At 40.6% G+C, this 24,919-nt stretch overlaps 2 protein-coding genes across 3 annotated transcripts in view; one reads left to right on the top strand and one right to left on the bottom strand.

The window, feature by feature from the left end:
* Window positions 1-16,502, bottom strand: part of Bzw2 (basic leucine zipper and W2 domains 2) — a 54,004-nt gene extending 37,502 nt beyond the window's left edge. Inside the window, exon 1 of the mRNA XM_069996147.1 lies at window positions 16,388-16,502. The gene's annotated coding sequence lies outside the window, so the exon portion shown is untranslated. The remainder of the gene's footprint in view (window positions 1-16,387) is intronic.
* A 416-nt stretch (window positions 16,503-16,918) lies between these two features.
* Window positions 16,919-24,919, top strand: part of Ankmy2 (ankyrin repeat and MYND domain containing 2) — a 29,055-nt gene continuing 21,054 nt past the window's right edge. Inside the window, exons 1-3 of one of the 2 annotated variants that reach the window (XM_069996149.1) lie at window positions 16,920-17,192; window positions 23,762-23,866; window positions 24,315-24,379. Coding sequence is in view for 1 of the 2 variants with exons in the window: in XM_069996148.1 (XP_069852249.1) it covers window positions 17,126-17,192; window positions 24,315-24,379 (132 nt within the window). In the remaining variant the exon portion in view is untranslated. Of the gene's footprint in view, window positions 17,193-23,761; window positions 23,867-24,314; window positions 24,380-24,919 lie in introns of both variants that reach the window. The other variant, XM_069996148.1, reaches the window with a different exon arrangement.

Below are 24,919 nucleotides of genomic sequence, written 5' to 3' on the forward strand. Positions count from 1 at the left end.
CCTTCTGAGTAGCTAAGATTATAGGTGTGAGCCACCAGTACACAGCTAAAATTTAAAATATGGAGCTAGCAGCATTGAAAATGACACAGAGAAAACAATCACAGACATCAACTTTGACAGCGGTTAGATTTAAGGAGCCTATGACTAGTATCCATAGTACCCATAAGTGAATTGGGCTAAGTTATAATACAGCCTAATAGAAGAATTAGATCTATCTGTACTGCATTTTTCACCCAGGATTCCACCTCTGATTAGGTGTGTCTATTACATCCAAATCTCTTCTCATCATTTACTGGGTTCTAGCTACACTGGTCTTGTCTAACAGACCAGGGAAGCTACAGTTTCTGAGGTTCTGTACCGATCTCTCTTCCAGGGTGGATTTTCCCCAGCTGTAAACATGACTGTCTGCATTCAAACACCTCCACTGCAGAGAGGCCCCCTGACTATGCCAATAGTACCGGCATCTGTCACTACAGCTAGCCTTTCTTCATAGCCTTTAGCACTGAGGGTCATTTTATTATTTTTCCATTTGTCTAGTTCTTCTACTAGTCTAAACCTTAATGAGTAGGAACTTGGCAGGTTTTACTCAATTATGTATGTTAACATCTGAAATCTAAGGAAAGGTTAAGTATTTAATGAATGACTAATTCATTCAATTCCTAATAATTATGTACTGACATAAAAGGTTATATAAGGCACACTATTAGTAGGACAAAAACAACTTGTGTAATAAGAGTGTAAGATACAGTTTTGGCAAAGTCTGGGGACACATACACTATGCTTTATTATGCAAAGAAATTTCAGAAGAATTAAAACATTGATAAAACGTGTGCCTTTTAACAATAAGCTTGTTGGTATAACAATTTTAAACTGAAAACATTTAAGTTGGTTAAATTATGAAGACCAAACCATCAAGAAAATTTTCTGTATTCAAATAAATTACTTGGTTTGCACGTTCACAGCCCTGGGCTCTTCCTTAGCAACATCTAAACAAAACAACACTCTCTTTTATTGGAAAATTAATCATTTCTTAAAAACATGGAAGGCAATCACAAATAGAGTGGCAAACGTGAAAGTTAATATGAGTTTACTATTTTGATTTGAGATACCAAAGTCATAATTCAACACCCTGAAAACATAAGGTGTCAGTGCAAAGGGCAGAATTCAAGACCTGAACAGTGATGGCTGCATACATCTGCAGCACACACACAGACATTGCAAAACTTATTGAGAAATTTTCCTGCTGCCATTTTCAGTCACTATGGATCAGTAAACATTTACTCAGTACAAAAGTGAGCCAGGCACCAGTGGCTCATGCCTGCAATTGTAGCTACTTAGGAGGAAGCAGAGGGTCTGAACCCAGCTGGGAGAGGAAAGTCCATGAGACTCTTATCTTGAATTAACTCTCAAAAAAGGCAGAAGTGGGGGCTGGGAAGGTGGCTCAGTGGTAGGGTGCTTGCCTTGCATGCGTGAGGCCCTGGGTTTGATTCCTCAGCACCACATAAGCAGAAAAAAGCCAGAAGTAGCGCTGTGGTAGGGTGCTAGCCTTGAGCTGAAGAGCTGAGGGGCAGTGCCCAGGCCCAGAGTTTAGGCCCCAAGACCAATTAAAAAAAAAAAAAAAAAAAAAAAAGCCAGAAGTGGAATTGTGGCTAAAAATGATAGAGTGCTACCCTTGAGCAAAAAAAAAAAAAAAAAAAAAAAAAAAAAAAAAAAAGGCTCTGAAGTTCAAGCCTCAGGCCTAGCACACACATATACATACCCAAACCCAAAATACATTTACTTGGTATAAAAGTGATGCCTTATATATGTGTTTATCCACTCTGTTTCCACACCGCAAAAATGAATTCTTATTTTTATAAAAACAGAGCCCAAACAGCCAGAAATGTCTTCTGTAGGCAAACGGGCAGTTACTCTTTGCAAAAGCTAATTTTATTTTGTAATTAATTAAAAAAGAATTCAACTCTTCTGTAATCATCTTTATAATAAAAAATTAAAAAAAACACAGAATTCAAGTGTGAGATTTCTTTAAAACTTTTACATTTGATCTAGAATATAAACTCAGAATTTCCTGATTAATTCTACCTTTCTGCCTTGTTTCTTTCTCTCTTTTTTTAACACAGAAATGTCACCACATTATTGGAGAGAACCTTTAGTTTTTATAGTTCTTCAGGTGGAAAAGCAACTTTTTCTTCATAGCCCAATTATAGGGGGCTTAATTTTCATATTCTCACAATATTCTATGTAGAAAATAGCATAATAAAAATATATATACGTCAGTACACATGCAAAGATTTGACACAAACACCATCAAAATTTGAAATGCAAACAAAAAACGTATCACACAAAGACTAAATGAAGATAATCTATTCGCCAAGAGCACCTATGGTTTAACTGTTACTATTTGGGGCAGGGGAACAGCTTCCTTCTAAATTTAGCTCTCCACACTACACGGTAATCTGTTCCAGCAAGGGTCAGCCTTTATAAGGTCCTTACAAACCATTATAAAAAGCCCTGGCCCAAGAGAAGCAAGCCAGGACAATCTGAATTTAAAATAAAAAAACAAAAACAGAGCTAGATAAAGCCTGGTAAAATAACAAACACTAATCAAGACAATTTTATTAGGCCACTGTCAAAAACTTATTACATTGCACTAAAATTTAAAATAAACTAAGACACGCATGTTATAAATAGCAGAGTTAAATCCTTAGAGATAAATTCCTCTGGGGGTATAATTGATGTATCATGTTTGGCATCCATTAAAAAAAGCAAAGTAAAAATTGCACTCATTCATTACCTGAGTTATGGAATGGCAACCCTTCTGTATAACACTCTAATAATAAGATTGCATTTTAAAAAGCAATGCAAAACAAACCAAAATCAAAGCCCTGTAAACTAAACACATGTAGACTATATAATCTCCTCACCCACCAAAATCTAACAGCTCCATGGTTTGGAACATTATTAAAATTTATATGAAGCTGAGTATGGTGGATACATCTGCAATCCCAGCGCTAAGGAGGCTGAATTGTGGCAGAAGGACCAAGACTTATAGGCCAGGCTGAGCTACATAGTGAGACCCTGCCTTAAAAGTAAATAGCTGGGCACCTGTAATCCCTGCTGCTCAGCAGGCTGAGATCTGAGGATAATGAGTGGAAACGAGGCCAGGCAGAAAAGTCATAGGACTCTTATCTCCAAATAATTACCAAAAATGCTGGAAGTTGAGCTGGTTCTAGTGGTCTAGAGCACTAGCCTTGAGCAAAAAAGCCCCAGGACCAGCACCAAAGGATAAAAAAGAAAAAGGAAATAATCAACAAACAAGCAAAAAACTAGATTTATTGGAAAAATGTTAATCCTAAAGTTCAAACCTTCATAACACACACACACACACACACACACACACACACACAGGGAAACTACTTATTAATGAATTAAGTACTTTCGTGATATGTTCTTTGAGTACATATCACTCCACCAAATTCCATTCCACTCTCAACTAGTCTAGAGTCCAATGCAGGTTCTATCTCCCTTAAGGACCAAGGACCTCTGGCCCACATATGACACTGGGCCAAATGTATGGCTTGGTCTCTTGGCACTAATACTGTTAGCTGCCCCAGACACCAAAGTAGTGTGATGTGAGCATGGTGACTCTTCAGTGAAAGAATCTACCAGAGAAAGATTTAATCTTCCTGTTGTCTCTATAATGAAGTGATTCAGAGGCTCCATCTTACAATACTTTTTAACTTTTCTGGTTTAGCTGGTTTTTGAACTATGACAATTTGCTTTAGAGTATGCGTATACTGTACTACCAACATAAGCTATATACAAATAATAATTCTACTCAAACAACCACAACGTTAGGAACATAATCATCTATGGCAAGGACCACAAAATTGTTAGAAGCTTTCACACACAATATGCAAATAAAATGATGAAGATTATATTCCAATGAAGATTTATTAACAAAACAAGCACTAGACCAGATTGGTCTACTGAGATCATTTTGTTAATCCCCATTCTAGAACAATATATCTAACAGATCTGAAACTGTTCTTTACCTAAACTATATAATATGGTAGCTATAAATACATTTGGCCACCAAGCCCTTGAATTGTGGCTAACATGACGGAAGAACTAAATGTTTAATTTTATTTCAAGGTGACTCAATGGCTACCATGTTGGGCAATGCTATCCTTATTTAAAAATGCAAAAAATAAGCTGGGTGCCAGTGGCTCATACCTGTAATCCTAGCTCCTCATGAGGCAGTGATCTGAGGATTCTGGTTCAAAGACTCCTATCTCCAATTAACTATCAAAAAGCCAGAAGTGAAACTGTGACTCAAGTGGCAGAGCATTAGTCTTGAGCAAAAATGCTCAGGGACATTGCCCAGACCCCTGAGGTCAAGCCCCAAGACCAGTTTTTTTTTTTTTACTTCCAGGCAAAAATATACCTAAATAGGATTTTTTTTCATTATCTCCAAAGTAGAACATGTTTTACCAACACAGAAGTTCAGCAAATATGAGCCATCCCTCAAAGTCATTTGTTTTTAGCAGCAAGTTTCAAGAACTCTTCATTCCATACTTGAAATGAGTGAGATAATTTACCCCACAAAGAACTTAAAATTACTCATAATTATAAGTGATTCTCCTTTCCATTAAGGCTAAAACTGTCAGAATAAGCATCATGAAATCCTTTACAGAACATGTCAGATCCAGGGCACCTCTGGGAGACAAGTTCTCTCAAATGAAATAAAAACAATGATATTAGCTGTAAAGGTTTAAATTATTAACACTCTAGAGCAATCAATTAAATACGTGCCTAAAATATCACAGCACAAGGTGTTGCATTAGCTTGCTTCATACTCTTATTATTTTGTACGTTACAGCATCTTCATAATTAAAATCATCTAGCCTCTGCAAAAACCTTTATCAAATGTCCTCACAAAATTTCAGACTTAAGATGGCAGAAAGTCTAGGTATAAAAGAAAAAGCATTTTAAGAAAGACTCAGTATGTCTTCTTTAGTACAATACTGCCATATTCACATCTCCTTTATTCTTATCCTTATTAATATAAAAGAAAATTATGAAAGTCAAAAAGTATGAAAATTAGTAAGTTATTCTCAAAATTCACAACTTTTTTTCCAGTGAAGAACATTCATTAATGGTGGACTTTTAAATGGTGTAAGCATTTACCTTATAATGAAAGGATTACCTAAACCTAAGCCCAAGGGAGCTATGTTCTAATATAAATTAAATTTAAAAAAAGAATTCTGATTTGGCTACAGATAACATGTTTATAAACATATACACCATAGTAAAAAAAACCACACAAACTATATTACACTAAATCTCTCTTAAGAAAACATAGACATCAAGACAAAGTCTGCATTTTTGTATTTCCATTTTAAATTTCCATTTCCTACTTTAAATTTACTAGTAAATCTAAGTTCTGAATGATTTTTGTTTCACTTAAAAAAATGCAATTGGTGGCTGGGAAGTGCTTGCCTTGCATGCATGAGGCCCTGGATTTGATTCCTCAGCACTACCTAAGCAGAAAAAGCAGGAAGTGGCGCTGTGACTCAAGTGGTGGAGCACTAGCCTTGAGCTGAAGAGCTGAGGGACAGTGCCTAGGCCCAGAGTTTAGGCCCCAGGACCAACCAAAAAAAAAAAAAAAAATACAATTAACATCTCAACAGCTCCTTCACGTTTTTAAGTGGCTCACACATCAGTGATCTACATAGGAGGCTGAGATCTGAAGATTTCCACTAAACTACCAAAACAAAACAAAACAAAAAGCCCGAAGTGGAGCTGTGGTTCAAGGGGTGGAATGCTAGCTTTGAGCACACAAAAGGTCAGGGACAGCATTCAGGCCTGGAGTTCAAATCCCAGATCTGGCCAAAAAAAAAAAAATATTGATGTACAATTTTCATAAACAGAAACAAGGTTATTACAGGGAGGCACTTACTTGCTTCCAATGAACCATTATGCAAAAAACTTCTTATAACTCAGTTCCTAGTTTAAACTTTCACTTAACCAATCAACTCCTCCTTACCTGAAAGAATCTTAGGGTAGTAAGCATACTCTCTTTACTCTTTCAGTCAATGAATCCCTACCAGAAGGACCAAGCCATTCACTCTCCTAGATGCCTTATACTTACACAAGTGTTTCTCAACACTTATAAACATCAAAACCCAAACAACACCACCCAACGTCACTGCAACCTTGGTATTTAGACAATCCATTCCTCAAACTAAATGTGTTAATTTTGATGTTTAATTGCCCCAAAACCTGGGCCCTAGATAAGATCCTCAGAACCTTTGTCTAACATTGTTATAACTGAAATTGTAAAACTCAAAAAATAAGGAAATAATGCTAAGAAACAAGTAAATATTCAAGGATTAAATGTCCAGCTGTGGCTTAAATGTATTTATTGATGTATCAAGTATATTTTACAGTGTCTTTTATGGGTAAGGCATTGCATGAGAACAGTAGTTTTACCCAGAGATAATTGATAATTTTGCTCTCAGGGGCCATATTGCAATGTCTGAGTTTTTTGGTCATCTCTAGAAGAGAGGGTAAGTATAATGGAATTTAATCAGTACACAAAGAGCAGTAAAACAGGAAAGCTTTTCTTTTAGTAGAAAGCCAACTAATAAACAGAAAGAGGTAACAATGAATTAAAAAAAAACCTCATCATTTTGCAATTATTACACTAGATTCATGCTAAATCTGGAGGAACATGAACAGGGCACAAGTGCATGTTAATTATATTTACAGAGCCTCAAAGTACCTTCATATAAGTTACAAAAGGAAACGATATACATTGGAGAGACAAGATAAAGCCTTAATTAAGAGCCAATGGAGTCCTATCTGCAAAGGATCTGCACTGAGATGCAGATGATACTAAAGCAGAGTACACATGGTATTATAGACAAAAATGCAAGACCTAAATCTAATCACAAATGCCCAAATAGGAACATTCTTCTAATCAATTTGTCTGTAATCTTCAAAAATGGCAATGGCTCTAAAAAAACCATGACTACATAACTGTTTCAAATTAGAAGATGGCCAAAAAAGACATAATTAATATAACCATGCTGTCTATAAATTAAATGTACTGATTATTGTTGCTTTGTGGTTGTATAAGTACCTTATTCTAAGGAAATATATACTAAAACAAGAGATCAGTATATACACCCTACTCTCAAACTGTTCAGAAATTAAAATAAACATGTACATAAAGCCATGGAGCAAAGGCAAACACAGGAAGCCAAAGGCATTTTAGGGAATGAAGTCTGGCAGGAGTAATAATTTAGGAAGCAGAAAAAGCCCAGGAAACTATAAACTCTATAACTCTCTAAGCCCCTCAGAACTGGCTTAGCTGGAATGTGAGAAATAACCCAACTATGTGATGCTACACTCAAGGAAAAAACAAATTAACTCGATGAACCTTGTTGTAATAAATAACTTGGTTAATATATTTTCTATTTTTCCTTACACAAGGGGGAAACACATTTAAATGCCCTTATTGCTATATTAAGAAAAAGGATGTTCTTTTTAACCCAATACACACACCTACACTACCTGAATCCTAGTGTTAGCCAGACACTATTGGTTTATCCACACCCTGTACATGAGCCACCAGTGCCTGGCTCTGTTATGTATTTATTAAAAAAAATAAGGACAAAAAAGCAAGAATAAGTAACCAAGCTGAGTTAAGTACTTTTAATAAAAAAGATGGATGAGGGCTAGAATGTGGCTTAGTGGTGGAGTGCTTGTCTTGCATGCATGAAGCCCTAGGTTCAATTCCCCAGTAACACATAAACAGAAAAGGCTGGAAGTGGCACTGTGGCTCAAGTGGTAGAGCGCTAGCCTTGAGCAAAAGAAGCTCAGGGACAGTGCACAGGCCCTGAGTTCAAGCCCCAAGACTAGCCACCCCCCCAAAAAAAAAGAAAAAGAAAAAAGGAAAAGGAAAAAGATGGATGACCGTAAATCAAGAAGCCTGATTTTCATTTATGACATCAAAAAGTAATAAATATTTTTCAGAATGATTTCATGGGTTGGGAATGTGGCTTAGCAGTAGAGTGCTTGCCTAGCTGCATGAAACCCTAGGTTTGGTTCCTCAGTACCACATAAACAGAAAAGAAACTGGATGTGGCACTGTGGCTCAAGTGGTAGGAGTGCTAGCCTTGAGCAAAAAGAAGCTCAGGGACAATGCCCAAGCCCTGAGCTCAAGCCCCAAGACTGGCCAACAACAACAACAAAAAATGGTGAGGCAAAGGACAAAGGGTGAACCAATGCAACAGTGATACTCACAAGATACTATGTTGGAAATAATCTGTACAATTTGGGGGGAGGGAATGTGGGAGGGAAAGAGGGGGAAAAATAAGGAAGGCAGTAACAACTTCAACAAGAAATGTACTCACTACCTTACTTATGTAACTGTAACTCCTCTGTAAACCACTTTGACAATAAAAATAACATTTAAAGAGATTTCAAACATGTATATTGTTTAACTGAAGTCTCAATAGAGTAAATACATATTTTACAAAGTGCTGACTTGAGGATTCATATCTTCCAAGAATCTGGGTTTATTGCATTTATTATGCTGGTTTATTTCATTTTGTAAGTTAGTATTCATTAATGATAATGCTTGACAATTATTTATAATAATGTGAAAGTAAACACTTGTGGAGAGCATAGTTTCTTTAAAAATGAAAACCCATTCTTTGGGAATGTACATACAAAAAAATTACAATACAATCGTATTATCAGTTCTAATATTACATTAGCATGGTTATCTTGGTTCAAATGAGAAGTCCAAAGATAAGCTATTAAACTAAGAGTAAAGTGTAGTAAAAGGTTTTAACCAAAGAGGAGAGGAAAATGGAATCTTCTGGGAAAAAAAAAGTCCTACACTGTAACTAATGGAAGAAACAAAATAAAACAAAACCTATGGTAATGTTGGCGGATCATGCCTCTAATGGTGAAGATCAGGGAAATTTCTGGGTTCAAGGCAAGGTCAGGTCTGTAAAAAAAACAACTGGGGAAACTCCATCTCAACCAATCAGCTAGGTACAGAGGCCTAAGCCTGTGGTCCCAGCACAGGTAGAAAAAACATGGTTTAGTCCAAGGAAAAAAGTGAGACCCTAATTGAAAAATAACCCAACGTAAAAAAGACAAGGAGATGTGGCTCAAGTGGTAAAGTGCTTGTCTAGCATGCACAAGATTGAGCTCAGATTTGAGTTATCACCACCAAAAACCAACCAAATAAATAATTTAAAAAGCATTTAAATCAAACAACCATGATAATACTTTCAAAAACCTCAATCATGCTGGTAGGAATGAATCCAAACATTTACTCACTTATTAGTTCACTCAACCAATAAAATTCTGTTCCATCCTCCCAGAAGGGGACCTGCTCAAGCCTGTCTAGCAGAGGAAACTGTATTTGAAAAGACACACACACACACACACACACACACACGCACACGCACACGCACACGCACACGCACACACACACACACACGTTACATAATAAGAACAGGACCTGATACTAATTGGGGCATACCCATGAATAATATGAGAGACTACTTTCTCTGAAACCATAGGAATAGATTCTATAAATTCAATTTAAAGGTGTGGGGTGGGGATAAGACTAGTGCAGTACTACAAACTTGTTCAATCACATTTTTTAGCATAATTCGAATAAATAGGGAATCATTTGTGAAATATACCTGATCTGTGGAACAATGGAAAGTGAATCAGATGAATTTCATTGTGCTTGCTCTCTGTTTCTTTTCTCTCCTATACTACTTTAGTTACAGCTCCACTTATGGCTTTTTTGGTGACTAATTGGTGCAAAGAGTCTCACAGACTTTCTGCCCAGGCTGGGTTCAAACTGTGATTCTCAGACCTCAGACACGTGATTAGCTAGGATTGCAGGGTGTAAGTCACTGGTGTCCAGTGGTACTTACTTCCTAGAAGGTGAAATATTGTCCCAAGCAGGGACTCCCCCCTCCCCCCAAAGGCAACAAGAAGATATAAACGAGCGATTTCTAATATGTCAGAATACATCCTATCATACATTGGAGTTACGATTGTGTTTGTTAATGCTTTAATAACCATATGATTTTTTTTGTAATTAAAAATGACACCCATAAAGAATGGAGAGTTTTGAAACTTGTTTCTGCATCCTGGCTTTCAAATCTCCACCTCAGATAAAGCCTGGCGAGGTCAAAGCATGTTTGAAGCAATGTACTTGGTTTTAGAACTGGTGATACAGTGGAGATGCAAGCAGAAAGATCCCTATTAGGAAATTATATAGAATGGAAGACAGGGCAAGAACCATCTGGACTCAGTGCTCTTTGAAAGAGCCCAAGTTGTTTCACTGTCTTGGAAAGTTATTTATATAATTCCTGAAGGCAGCTTTTTCATTATTTGCCTCACAGATTTTTATAGTTTGGAATTAGATAGAGTAGAGCATAAATATTAATTCAAAGTCTAGTTCAGCACTTAGATGAATTGAATTAGCATATGTTGCCTCCAAAATACCAAAGAGCTCTCCATAAAGCTCTATTAAGGAAAGCAGCCTCTTATCTTTAGCGGGAGGATTTAATTAAAATACTGTCTCCTAGGGGCATACAAATATTAGGAAATTATGGCACCATGATTGCTGTAACACTACTGGATCCGTTTTTAAATTGTTTCCTGCATAGGCTCAACGTGAACAAAAAATACAATCTTCACATTCTCCAACACCAGCGCCACATCCTTTCCCTCTAGCCAGCAGTTTCCTCTGCCTGTCTCCTTGGGGCCCCTTTCCTGTTTATAATTGACCTATTCTTTTACCTTGTACCCAAAGACAAACATTCATGCCCCTCCCCACTTCTTCTTAGAAAGGATCATAAATCAAGGAAAATCTACAGATGAGCCTGAAAAGCGTCAAAGCCCTTCATATAAATATACAAAAAGGAAAGGATGACTATAGAACAGCATCATAAAACTGGACACTCCACACTGGCTTACTGTTAAGAGCATCTATAGCCCTTACCATGGAGGTGTGCTGAAAATTAACAGTATATCTAATGATTATTTTTTAAAAAGTGACCATCCTGACAGGGCACTGGTGGCTCACACCTGTAATCAATCCTAGCTACTCATGAGGCTGAGACCTGATGACTGCAGTTCAAAGCCAGTCAGAGCAGTAAAGTCCCCATGAGATTCTCTTATCTCCAATTGACCACCAGGAAAACCAGAAGTGGTGTTGTGGTTCGAAGTGGTATAATGCTAGCCTGGAACAAGAGGTGACGGAATAGAGCCTAGGCCCTGAGTTTAAGGCCCATGATTGACCACCACCACCACCACCACCAACAACAACAAGGGGCCTTCCTCTTCCTTATTTATATCATCATAACATTTTTCTTTTTTTATGTTAAAAAAATAAGGAAACATCTAACGTTAAATAAAAATCAAGAAAGAACATGAGAACTTTATCTCTGGCATTGGAAAAAGGATGGTTCAGTGAGCTATCTTAATCTATTTTTCTTTCAAAGCAGATAGCTTACAAACATGACTATCTGAGCATTCCTGGCACTCTTCACTCAACACATGCCAAATTTAGAACAAGCCACCTAACTGCCCACAAGATCTTGCTGAAGAGGTCTGTAGCCTCAATATGGGGAAAGCAGGGAGGCCTGAGAATGAGTGTTCTTGTGAAAGACCTGCTTACAGAGGTAGCTTTTTATCTTAATAATGTCCTCTGAGAACTCTTCACACAAAGACATGTGAAAAATAATAGTGAAACTATCTAAAATATGAAATAATTATTTGAAGTGGTGCTAGAGAACCCACCCAAGCTACAAGCATTATAGGTAAGCATTCTACCACTAAGTCATACTTCCAGCTTTCAAAAGAAATTTAAACATCAAGAAAGAAGGTATCTAAATAAGCCCCCTTTCTACCTGCAAAAACCTAACAGGAAGACTGTCCCAACTGTGGTCCTGATTTTCCTATGTTAATGTTCTTATGCTAACAATGCTGATTTTGCTCACAATAGATCTGTACTCCTTTTTTGATAATGCCTTCTGAGTTGTTGATGAGGCAAAGTGATAGGAAAATCAGTATCTGCCCAGTATTCACATCTTGACTGTCTCAGCTAAACTGAGACACATTGAGTGTTATCTTTCAGACTTATCTACAAACTTACTTAGAAGTTTCCAAAAAAAAGTTGGAGATGGAATTGCCAAGAAGTCATAAACCTGTGAAACTGGGTAATGTCACCTACCTTTTCGTTGTGTTGAGAAGTTAATAGGTGATGTTTATGGGAATGCACCATTCATAAGATAATCTTTTGTAGATATAGGCATAACTGTGTTGCTGATAAACTGAATAATGGTATGAGCTAAACCCCAAGTGAAAAGAAAGAATATGTCTATTCATATTTCTTTTGTAGTTATATAAAACACACAGAACAACAACTTTTTTTAGGGGCTGTAGTACTTCCAAATTCTCCTTTTAAAAACCTCCTTATGGAAAAGTTCAAACATATGGAAAAATTTTGAACATATCCCCAAATAGAATAGTATAATGAAGCTATCATTTGATTTCAACCACTAACAACCTACTCAATTTGTCTCATTTATATTCTTACTCAAGTCTCTGTCCCGTAATGTCACAGAATTATATTACAGTGAATCTCAAATGTCATATCATTCTCTTCTGAAATATTCAGAATGTTATCTCTGTTAAAAGACCTTTTGAAAATACAACCATGTATAAAACTGTTTTTAAAATTCTTAACTTCATCAAGTATCTAGTCAAGAAATGTACCAAATGTAAGTCAAAGTTAAGAAAAATAGTACCTTGAAACTTCAAAGATGAACTTTACCTTTGTACAACTATTTAATAAATGCTTTCTTAAAGCAGGGAACTAGAGACCAGGGACTTCAGTGCAAAAAACTTCACACATGTGCCATAAAAATTTTTTTTTTTCTTACTTGACAGCACTCAGAAAATCAAGAAGCTTGAATTCAAAACATTTCACAACTTTTTGCCCCTGGTTATGGCTGAATGTGCTTCATGCCACATCACCTCACATTGCCAGGAAGGATTAGACAAGTAGAGAAATAAATTCACCTAAAATAACAAGAGATTTCATCTCAGCAGGTACTGACTGATACACTAAATTTACAAAACTGCTATATCGTGAGGACCAGAAATAAATTCAACCCAGTTAATTTATAGTCTACAATGAAAAGGGGCCCAAATAAATAAATAAAAACCCTCAATGAAATGTGATGAGAAAGGTACCTGTTTTATGTATTTCCTTAGGAATCCAGATTGAGAAGCAATGGCGGTAACTGGAGTGTAAAAGGGGTGGCCAGGGTCAATTCTGCTAGGATCATTCCCTGTGCAGATTGTCCTTAGTCCCCTTGTTCAGACACACACAAAAAAATGTGTTTTCTAGAGTCTACACTGGACAGGGTGGGAAAAGTGATCATGAAAACTGAATTAATCCTAACACTTAAGTAGAATGTTGCAAGATGACTAGTTTATCAGATGGGTGAAGGGAAGAAAAGGGAGGTTTATTCCAGGAAGAGAAATCAGGAACAAAGAGGTGGAAATTACTGGCAGCTTAGGGAACCAGCAATGTGGTGACCTTAGGGCAGAAAGTATAGGAGGGGCTGGTGGACTGGAAACAGCTGGGACCACAAGTTGGACCCTTTTTCAAGGGGGGGAGGGGGCGGCAAAAGGCCAGAGACCAGGGAGGACTACTCACAGGATGATAGGTGCTTGTTTACTGAACTCAAATGCTTGAACTAGTTCCAACTGGGAGATGGGAGGGAGAAGCCCTGCACTAAGGAATCTCCTCAACCAAGGCTATGGGAAGTTGAAGGTGGTGGTGGTAGAAAAAGAGGTGACATGACACATGAAAGAATATTTCAGACATTCCTATTTTTAGAAAGATTAAGATTCGTAAGTATATAATTCAATTTCTATTATGCATGTGTTAGTATGTCCATCCTCATTTTTTAAGTAAAAAAAAAACCTCAGAAATATTACATATATTCTACAAAGACATTTGCCAATCAAAAGAATGCATAATCTCCCCTTACTCTCAAAACAGTGAAAGACAAAGGGTTTTAATTTTAAATATGGCCAATCTAGGTTCTAATTTCAGCACCTAACTGTGGGAGTTGTGAGGAAATTAGTATTTTAAATTTTTTCTCTTATTTTCATAAATAGGGATAATGTTGGCTAATTCTTGGGTTGTTAAGACAAATGATTAAAATAATTCCATGCAAAGCATCTGGTAGAGTATCTGGAACAGACTAAATACTCAATATGATGAGCTGTTTAATTATCAATAAAACTTCTTTGCTGTGAATGAATTTTAATAAGCTCATTAGCTAAGCTGATTTTTATATTAAATATTTACAGTATACAGACCTAACCATGTAACCCCTGTGATGAACACTATCCATTAAGAATGTGCTAGTAGAAATTCAAAAACAATGTATGATTTATCTCCATCTCTACGCAAAATGTTAGATTTTCTTTGTCCTTAAATGTCATTGACTCTAACTTGACTTAAGTCACGTATTCACAGAAGACTAAATACTAACCAGGTGTCAGGAAAGTACCAAAGGAATAGATAATAAGTTGTTATCCTTTAAGAACTGATAACCCCAGTGAGACAAACAGGTGTGACCTTCAAATAACCATGGCCCAGATTTGGCATAAGAGATGGAAATACTGGCACTAAAGTCCTCAATGCTGCCTATGCCTCCCCTGGTTAGATGTTTAAGTCACATGCTGAGGTTACTCTTTCAGCCTTTTCTTAGGTTTTTGCGTTCCTTTAGCATGATACATTATACATCAATTGTAATCCTGGTAGTATCAGCAGTCTTAAGTGTTACAAAATACTGGTCACTCTCAAAAGCCCTATTTCTGGTTTGAACAGCCTCTTCATTATTAAAGCATCACCAAACAAAAGTTGCTTTGTTATACATTGAGATGAATAATTTTAAACCATTTTCATGTGAAACGTTCTGGCACAGATTTGCTCTCCCCCTCCCCTTTCCCACAGCTGAAGCTGGGGCTGGGGGCAGGGAGGAGATGGGAAGGTGATGGGAATTGTTTTTAATTTTTATTAAAACCAAGGGATAATAATGAACACCGTCCCTGTGTTTTTCAGAATTGCCTACAGTAAAGGCTTTGAGCAAAATGAAGGAGGAAGGAGGAGAATTAAAAAAAAAAAAATTTCACTTTCTATATGGCAATGTGGGAAGAAAAGAGAGGCCCAGGAAATGTTTAACGAAAAACCATCTACCCGATTATTCAAGTATTTCTCTGACACAGATGGGTCTTCAGAGAAACACGAATACTAGTCTATAGAGAAACAACAATGTAACTGTAAATAATAGTTTCTAAAAAAGCTTTCATGGCGGATGCAAATGTGCGGTGGCAGTGTTTCCGTGAAGGACAAACATTTTAACAAGGATGTCTGAATCCCAGGAGGGGACACACTTACATTTACCTCTTATTCACCTGTGGTGGAACCCTGAAGCTACACAGCTGAATGAAGGCTGGATTAAGAGCCTAATCTGAGACTATATATAGACAGCAACACCAGGGTAATCTCCGCCCTCTCCACGGCTCCCCCTCCCTATTTCCATAAATCTCAAGATCGGAGTTACAAAGAGGCTGGGAACTCTCGCGGAGCCGGGAGGCCCGTCCTCCCCACCCCCTCCGCCCGGCGCTCTCCCCTAACCAAGTAGGAGAGCAAGTGTAAATTGCTCCCCAAACATCCCTAACTGGAGCCGCGGGGCAATCAGCTCAGGTTTTCGTGTCCAGCTTCCCGAGGCCGAGAGGAGATGACAAGTAGCTGGGGGGGGGGGGCGATGAGTTAATGGAGGGGGGAGGGAGGGCTTGTCCCCCCCAAACCAGCTCTTCCGAGTCTCCCCTCCTGCGTCCCCCTGGCGCGCCAGGGGATGCTTCTCCCCTTCACCTCTACCCCGGAGTCCCAGCCCCGGCCTCCAGGAGGCGGCCTGCGGGCGCTGCCCCGCACGAGACCACGTGCGAAACCCGCCGCTTCCCACCGCGTGGCCGCCCCCACCCCCGCCCGCTCCGCGCGCGCGGTCCCGGGGTCTCCGCGGGAGGCCGAGCGTGGCGAGTCGAGGGGGCACAGCAGCGGGATCGTGTGCCCGGTGGGGTCGGGGTGGAGCGCGCACTTCCACCCCGGGAGGCAGGCAGCCCGCCTCGCGGGCACATGCTTCCTCCCCGCCGGCTCTGGCCCTGTGTGCGAGTCCCGGGGAGAGGCTGCGGCCCGGGCCCCGGCCCCGGCCCGCTCCGGGTGGTCTCGGCCTCACCGGGGACGACGTCTTACCTGTCCGAGGAGGTAGCGACAACGCGCGGGGCTGGGGGCTGCAGCGGTCCCGGCAGCGGCAGTGGCAGCGGCGGCGGCAGTGGCGGCGGCAGACAATGGAGGAGTGAAGGACAGACACATTGACATAGACACACGGAACCCGGCTCCGCCCCGCCCCCTGCACCGCCCCCTCCTCCCGCCCCGCCCGCTGCCCGGGGTGCGCCTCTTCCCGGGGCTGCCCTAGAAGAAAGAGCCACGTCCGAGGGCCTCTGCGCACCACCCAGAATTTACACACGGGCAACGGGGCTACGCGTTGGAGACGAAGAATACTATGTGCACGAAAATATCCGAATAGGCTAGGATGGAGGTGGTCGGACCCGTAGGAAATAATTAATCCCCCCCGTCACTTTTCTCTATTTGGTTATTCCCTCCTCGGCTACTCCAATTGGAGTCTCTGGCTGACTCCTCTTGCAGCTCCGCCTCCCAGCCCGGCCAATGACGCGTGGAGGGCGGTGTCTTGCAGCTGGGCCTGCAGGGACCGCCCGCCCGGCTCGCCCGAGCTCGCCCGGAGCCCGCCGGCCTCAGGGAGCTAGGAGAAAAGTCTAGCGCTTCCGTAGTTGGCTATTCTGTGTCCTGTTCTCAAGTTGCCACATTGCAGCTGTCTTTCGTAACACAGACACGTCTTTTCTCTTTATTTCTGTCTCTCTCTGTTTTTAACACTTCCACAGAAACAAAATAACCTTCAAGCTGGCGGGAGCAATGGTTCACATAAAGAAAGGCGAGCTGACCCAGGAAGAAAAGGAGCTACTGGAAGTGATCGGGAAAGGTATGGGTTACTGGATTAGCAACCAGGTCCAGGCCAACCTGGCTAGGGGGCGTGGCGAATGCTGGGGCTGGGGAAGCCTCAGGCTCTGGTGACCCTAGGCTGAGAGTCAGCTCCGGAAACAACATTTTTCCTTTGGTCTAGGGCCTGGTTTTGCCGGGCGGGAGAAGTGGAAGACACATTGCTGGGGTTGGAGCCGAGGTGTCCGGGCCTGTCCTCTAAACCAGCTGCTTGGAAATGTAGATTTCTATTCTTTCTCTCCGGTTATAATGAAAGTCCCCAGGATGTGTATGCTTTAAAACTCCTCAGATGATTTTGAGCAGCGTGGGTCTTGGAGGGGGTCCACGTTCCTAGGTTGGTGTCCGCAGGGCCCTTTCGACTTCCGGAGGCCGCAAGATCTGGAGCTCTCGCTGGCCCCCGCCCCCACTTGGGGGTGGCGGGACCGCTCAACGGGAAGGGTTCTTTATAAGGGCAAAGAACTAGGTCTGTCCTCGGCCGCCTGGAGGTTTTTACATCCAGGATCTCCAGGAGTGCGGGGGGGGGACGGCGGCAGAGCTAGGAACCTGCGGAGAGGCAAGGAAATTGCCCAGACCTCCACACGCACCCTTCGGCTCTGGCTACACCGGCTCTACCTAGTAATCTGCTCCCTGATGCTTTCCTTTCCTCGCTGCCAACGCCTGTCCCACTTCCGCTGCGCGGGTTGGTAGGAAAGGAGCCACCCGGAGGAGCCAGGAGCCATGTTTTCCCTTCAATCCCAGAGTGGAAGTCCCCGAGGAATTTCCTACAGAACCCCGTTACCTGTTACCAGGCAGGTGTCAGCAACGTGACCTCCAGCATCTCCTGTGCTACCCTGGGACGAGGATGCTGAGGCCCACAGGCATGATTAAGCAGATTGGGTGTGTTAGATGCCTGTGTGCTAGGCTTGGGGCTTGAACTTGGGGTCCGGGCACTGTCCCTGAGCTTTTTTGCTCAAGGCTAGCACAGTGCCACCCGAGCCACACAGCTCCACTTTGGTGGTTAGTTGGAGATGATTCTCACAGGCAGTCTGGGCTGGCTTCGAACCGGGATACTCTGCTCTCAGCATCCTGAGTAGCTAGTATTACAGTCATGAGCCACGGGCACCTGGCAGTGAGATTGTTTTAAATTCAAGAATAAGAAAGCCACATCACATCTGGGTGTCAGTGGCTCCCATCTGTAATTCTAGCTACTTTGGAGGCTGAGATCTGGGGGTTACGTTTATAGCCAGCCTGGGCAGACAAAGCAGAGACTTATTAACCAGAAAAAAAGCCATAAGTGGAGCTATGGTTCAAGTGATCAAGCGTTAGCCTGTAGTGAAAAAGCTAAAGGAACAGTGCCCAGTTCCTGAGTTCAAGCCTTACTCCTGGGGCACACCCCTCGCCCCCCCCCCGAAATCCGAGAGGCCAGACTTTGTAGCAGTTTCCATCTAAGGTCAAACTCCAATCTAAATCCTCGGAGACTAAGATGAATTTCTTCTCAATAACAAGGAAAGTGTAAATGTTAAAAAAAAAAATCAGGGGCTGGGAAGGTGGCTCAGTGGTAGAGCGCTTGCCTTGCATGCATGAGGGCCTGGGTTCGATTCCTCAGCACCACATAAGCAAAAAGAAAAAAGCCGGAAGTGATGCTGTAGCTCAAGTGGTAGAGCACTAGCCTTGAGCTGAAGAGCTGAAGGACAGTGCCCAGGCCTAGAGTTCAGCCCCCCCCCCCACCAAAAAAAACGGGTGTGAACTTAACAGGCAATGAACTGTGCCATCTAATTAGATCTCAACTTTCAGTCAGTCACAGCTAGATTTATGTAAGTGCTCTTTACCTGGAATCCCGGACCTTTGGGTTGGGTTTTTATTGCATGGTTCACACGGTCTATTTGACATTTCAGTCTTTCAGTACTGCCTGCCTCTGGGTAATTCTCCCTGCCTTTGGTGACTGTGGGACTTGATTTAGAGATATATGTGCCAGTTACAGTATGGGCAAAAAAGACCACAACAGATAATTCACATCCACCAGCAATAAGAATTAAATAAACCAAAGTGGTCACATATTCTTTTAAAAGTAGAAACCTGTGATAGTTACATAAAATAGGTCTCTGAAGCTGGATGCTAGCAGTTCACACATGTAATCCTAGCTACCCAAAAGGCTGAGCTCTTAGGATAAGTGTTTGAAGCCAGCCAAGACTGGGAAGCCCAGAAAAAAGCCAGGAATAGAGCTGTGGCTCAAGTGGTAGAGCACCAACCTTGAGTGAGAAAGCTAAGGGAGAGCCTAGGCCCTGAGTTCAAAGTCCAGTTTGAACTATGTGCATGCGCACACAAAATAGACCTCTGAAATGGAAAACAGGGTTGTTTGGCTATATTCTGGGACATCCACCAGTTTTATTCCAAAGATGGTATGGAAGAGGACCAATATGCATGTAGCTTTCATTAGCATGTGATATTTGTGAGCCTACCTGGGGCATGAGGTTTGTGAGTGCACATATGCTGTGTTTCATCCCTTTAACTGGCCCTGGGCCAATGAAAAAACCAAAGTGGATACAGTATGTCATGTGTTCTTGCCAAATGAAGGTCTGTAGGACATCATTGCTCTCTCGAGAAAATATCGAAGATATGAGAAGATAGCTATACCCGACATTGATTGAATCATATTACAAGCCAGGCATAATTCCAGTACTTTTTGGGTATTTGTATATTTAACTAATTTTCATTTATTTTTATTTTATGCTAGTACTAGGACTTGAATTCAGGGTCTGAGCACTATCTCTTAGCTTTTTTGCTCAAGGCTGGTACTCTATCACTTGAGCCACAGTTCCAGGTCTAGCTTTTTGGAGATAAGAGTCTCATGAACTTTCCTGCCCAGGCTGGCTTCTAAGAGTTTTCCTTAGATTCTCAGTCCTGTATAGAACTAGGAGGTGTGGTCCACTGGTGCAGAGCTTCTTACATTTAATCTTGGTGAGCTGTACATTAATTTTAAGCTATAGCAATTTTGAGAGCAGCATGGATGGCAAGCACCATCTGTGAAAGCAGATCTGGTTTAGAATCTGGTGAGGTTTCCATGTGCAAGTGACTTTGCCTAAGTTTTCCATATGAAAATGTGGGGTTGATGATAGTCACACCTTCTGACATTTTGTTAGGTCAAACATTGACAACACTGATGCCTGCTTTCTCATTTCTTGCAATTCTGTGTAGCAGAAGTGTGACAGAGTTGGCAGAGTGGAAGGGAAAGCACCAGCCAGCCCAATGTGTACCACAGGGCTCCAGGGGTGTTTGGTGGACATCTGGTCAATTTCCTCCCCTCTGCAGGTCCCTTCTGCACAATTCAGGGAAGCCCTGCATGGAGTTGGTTGCTGATTATGTTAATTTACCCTTTATAGCCAATGACACTGAAATTGGAGACTTTTGGAAACAATACAAATCCACTATATTAAAGTATATATATATATATATATTATAATTAGCAACCCGTAAGTTTTTAAATATATGATTATTTTAAATATATGATTATTTTGGAAGAATCTATACCTATAACCCAATGCATACCTTTTGGAATGTCATGGTTTTTAGAAGGGTTGCTGGAAACAGTATCATTAGTTTGCTTCTGTTATTTGGTTTGGTTTGGCTACATATGTTTATCTTCAATAGTAACCTCTAGTCTTAATCTAGATACTAGAAATGTAACAATAAATTATATTGTGCTGCTCTGAATACAAAATAATGGATCCACAATTGAGCAAGCCCCTGGTCTTTTGTAGAATCCTATAGGTTGGATGAGATGGTGTTTCACACATGAGGATGTGGGTTTTGTAAGTCTGGTTAAATTTCAGAGTAGTCCTGAAAATCCCCAGTGGGAAAAGAGCAAAAATGAGAATATCACTTTTTTTGTGTGCCTACATTGAGGCTTGAACTCAAGGACTCTGTGCTTTTGCTCAGCTTTGTTTGCTCATGGTTGGCATTCTTCCACTTGATCCATGCCTCTAGCCCATCATGCCATTTCTCATATTACCTCTTTTCTGTTGATATGCGTCTTTCCCCAGATTAAGCGTTCACTCCCACCCTAAGGAAGCAGGTTGTGTTTTTCTTCTTTGGTTTGAGCAGCTTGCAGAATTCCTTTGCTGGGGAACAGACATCAATATTACTTCTATTCCTAGAGACCTGGTGAGTTTTGCCTTACAGGAGGGTAAATGTTGGCTGAACATATGCCCTTTCCTAGAGAGCAGTGAACCTTCCTACCCAAATAATTTGTCCAATTACATTGAGCATATTTATTTCCCAGAATAAAACAATTGATCTTCAAACTTAATTGCAAACTATTGTCTGAGAGTAGCCTCCTAGTAAGGAATGACAAGAGGTCAAATTGTGTATCAGCCAGGTGTTTTCCATTTCTGCTCTATCTAAGTCCTTTTGTGGTTCCCGCTCAGTTGCCAGTAAATGAAGAACAACAAATGAAATACTATCACAATTTCATTTTTCCTCTCAGTGCACTTTGCTCATCTATTTTCCAAAATCCAGCCTCTTCCCATAGAATCCTTAACTGTTTGAGATATTTTTCTCAACTAGTTTCTTATAGTTCAAGCAGCCAGCCTTCATCTAATGAGTGGTGTGTGCTTGTGTGTGTGTGTTTATGTAATGTGCATGTATGATAGAATAAGAATGGTCTATTTGCTCTCTGCTCCTACTCCTGACACAGAGACTAAGACACTCTGAGCTGTTTCTAATCAGTAGGGGTGCTGTATACATCTTTTGATCTAATGTGTGATCTTTGACCCTGGTTCTTGGCAACAGAGATACTAATCCCTGGAAGTTTCCTGGGTGACAGAGTGTCTTTTGTTCTGGTTAGTGGACCCATGGTGGGCTCTTGAATTGCTTCAGTGTATGGGCTGCTCATTAGAAAGTTCAAGCGATGACTAGAAGCTCAGAGTCTTTAGGTTTATATACTATCCTCCCCGCTTCTATAACTATGACTGGGTTCAGAGTGTCTACATTGTTGGTGGATGGAATGTCCAAAGAGGGTGTTGTGCCTCTTTCCTTATGCTTTACCCTAAAGGGGTCTCCTCCATTGGACTCTTAAGACATCTATATCCCTTTGTCTCCCTGAGTTCTATGAGCTGTCCTAGCAAATTGTCAAACAGTGAGGATGTTCTATTGCTGTATGCTGTTGAATTGCTTGATGTGATGGAAAACCTCTAACATTTGACAGCAGATGTAAAGTACTCAGACTACTGAGCAAGAATTTAGCACAGGAAGTGGCGCTGTAGCTCAAGTGGTAGAGTGCTCGCCTTGAGCTGAATTGCTCAGGGACAGCACCCAAGCCCAGAGTTCAGGCCCCACAACCGACCAAAAAAAAAAAAAAAAAGAATTTAGCACAAAAAAGTTTCTCTTTTTTTCCTCCCCTAAACTACAGCACTCCTTATCTTTCTTTTCAGATTGTTTCTGGGCAAGACAGATTAATTTAGATTGCTGGCCACTGGGCTAACATTTTATAGAATTAGCAGCAATGCTCTAATAAGTTCCAAATGTTTATGATTGCAATCCCCATCCTCTTCTTAGCCTGCAGCAGTCTTCAACATGCTCACCGTCCCCCATGGCATTCTCTCTTTACTGCAAAAAAGAAAGAGAATAACCTCAGTGAATGCTCAGTGGAGAAGGTGGTGATTTTCAATCAAGGCATTTTCTTCAAGTGCAGATTTGAAGGTGCAGGGATTTCCGTTCTGTTCTGATCCTTCTCTAAAGCAGATTGAGAAGGGCTGTGAAGTGAAGCCATAGGTAAGGAAAGATAAGGGTTAAGGTAGAACCTGCTTACATATGAGAATTCAGGGTCAGAATAAATGCACATCTTGCAAAAATAGTTGCTGTCAACACCAAAGCCGTGTCGATCATTCTTCTGACAGTTTCCCGATAGAGTGGTTTTCATGCCTACCCAAGAGACATTTCTCTTATTGGTAAGGGACAATGATGTGACTTGCCTTTAAGAAACAAGTAGATGAAAGAAGACTTACCATTCACAAATCCTAACTTCTCCAAAGAGAATGTTCCTGACCTTGTTTTACAGGACGGGCTGCCTCATCCTTTCTCCCAGGGTACATTTACTTTCATTGTCCTCTTCTCAGTCAAACCAGAAACTGTTTGGAAGAACATGTGGCTTTTTGGATTAATGATAATAGCTATGTTCTATCCTGTAGCCACGCACTGGCTTCTACCATTATCTCACAGAAGACTGGAAAAACCTGCTAATTGTGGCCCAATTACAGCTTGCTTCCACGTTTGTAGAGAACTGCCTTTCACGTTTAAATTCGGTCACTTTCAGTGTAGCAGTCTGAAGACTGACAGAGGAGTGCTTTTATGTACCAGATTTTTTTGAAATAATTTTTTATTGAGATGAAGTGATGATGTAAATTTCACAGTATTGTGGGATAGTGATATTTAGTTAAAGTCACAAACACCTTTTAACCTTTACAAGGCAAATTGTTGTTATCATGGTCTATAAAGTTTGTGAATTCTATAAACTTTTGACAATACAACTATTTCTTCCAAATCAGGTGATGTGTATATTTCTTTCCTTTTGCTTAGTGTAAGCTGTTTGCAGAGATGTTTTACCCAAACAATTCCAAAACGTGACATTTTGTTACACATGTGCCATCAATTCACAAGATCCAGGGCTGCCATGTTGTGCAGGTACTGACTGCATTTTGAATTCCAATGGAAGAGGATTGGAATTTAACCTTCACTTGGTAATTTGGATTAGATAGGCTCTAAGGTTTGTTTCAATATGAAGTCTTATGCTTTGTGGTTATTCTCCTACTGCCAAGAAGAAAATGTGACCAGTTTAATGTCATGCAAGGAACAACAACATGAAACCAATCTAGTTTCTGCAAGTCTACTCCTGGGGTTGGGGGAGAGTTGCTTGTGAAATAAATAGTATGGGATTAGGTGTTATAAATCTTTAAAGCTTATTGCCTTAGTTTGGAGATGTAGCTTCATGATAGAGTGTTTGCCTCACAAATACAGGGACTGGGTTGGATTCCTAGCACAGGGGAAAAAAAAGTTTATTGCCTTGGTATTAGATTTTTAAAAAAATTCCAGTGACAATCTTAACCTTTTATCTCCCCCCCCCCCACTCCAGGTACTGTCCAAGAAGCTGGAACACTATTATCCACTAAGAATGTTCGTGTTAACTGTTTGGATGAGGTAAAATGCAAAATATTGATAACGTTTTTCATTTCCTATGAGAATGGATCATTTCTAAATCTGTCAATAAAAGCTGTTTTCTAGCTTTTCTTCTCCAAGTTATACTAACAGTCTATAAACCAACTATAAGAAAACAGGTCGTAGAGTGCTAGACTTCTGCTGAAGAGCTGAGGGACAGTACCCAGATCCAGAGTTTGGGCTCCAGGAACAACAACAACAACAACAACAACAACAACAAAAAGGCAGCAAAAAACCCATGACTTTTTTTTGGTGCCTATCTTGAGGCTTGAACTCAGTGTAATACCCCTCCTCCCTCCCCTCCCCCCCCCACACAAGCTTTTATACTTAAGGCCAGTACTCTATCACTTGAACTACAGCTCCATTTCTGATTTTGTGGGGGGTTTTTTGGTAGTTAACTGGAGATAAGAGTCTTGTGGACTTTCCTGCCCAGGCTGGCTTTGAACGGCAATGCTCAGATCTCATCCTCCTGAGTAGATCAGATTGCAAGCATGAACCTGTATTATAACAGCATTATTCACA

Source organism: Dipodomys merriami, unplaced genomic scaffold (assembly GCF_024711535.1).
Source record: "Dipodomys merriami isolate MVZ:Mamm:240054 unplaced genomic scaffold, mDipMer1.0.p SCAF_5, whole genome shotgun sequence".
Lineage (NCBI taxonomy): Eukaryota > Metazoa > Chordata > Mammalia > Rodentia > Heteromyidae > Dipodomys > Dipodomys merriami.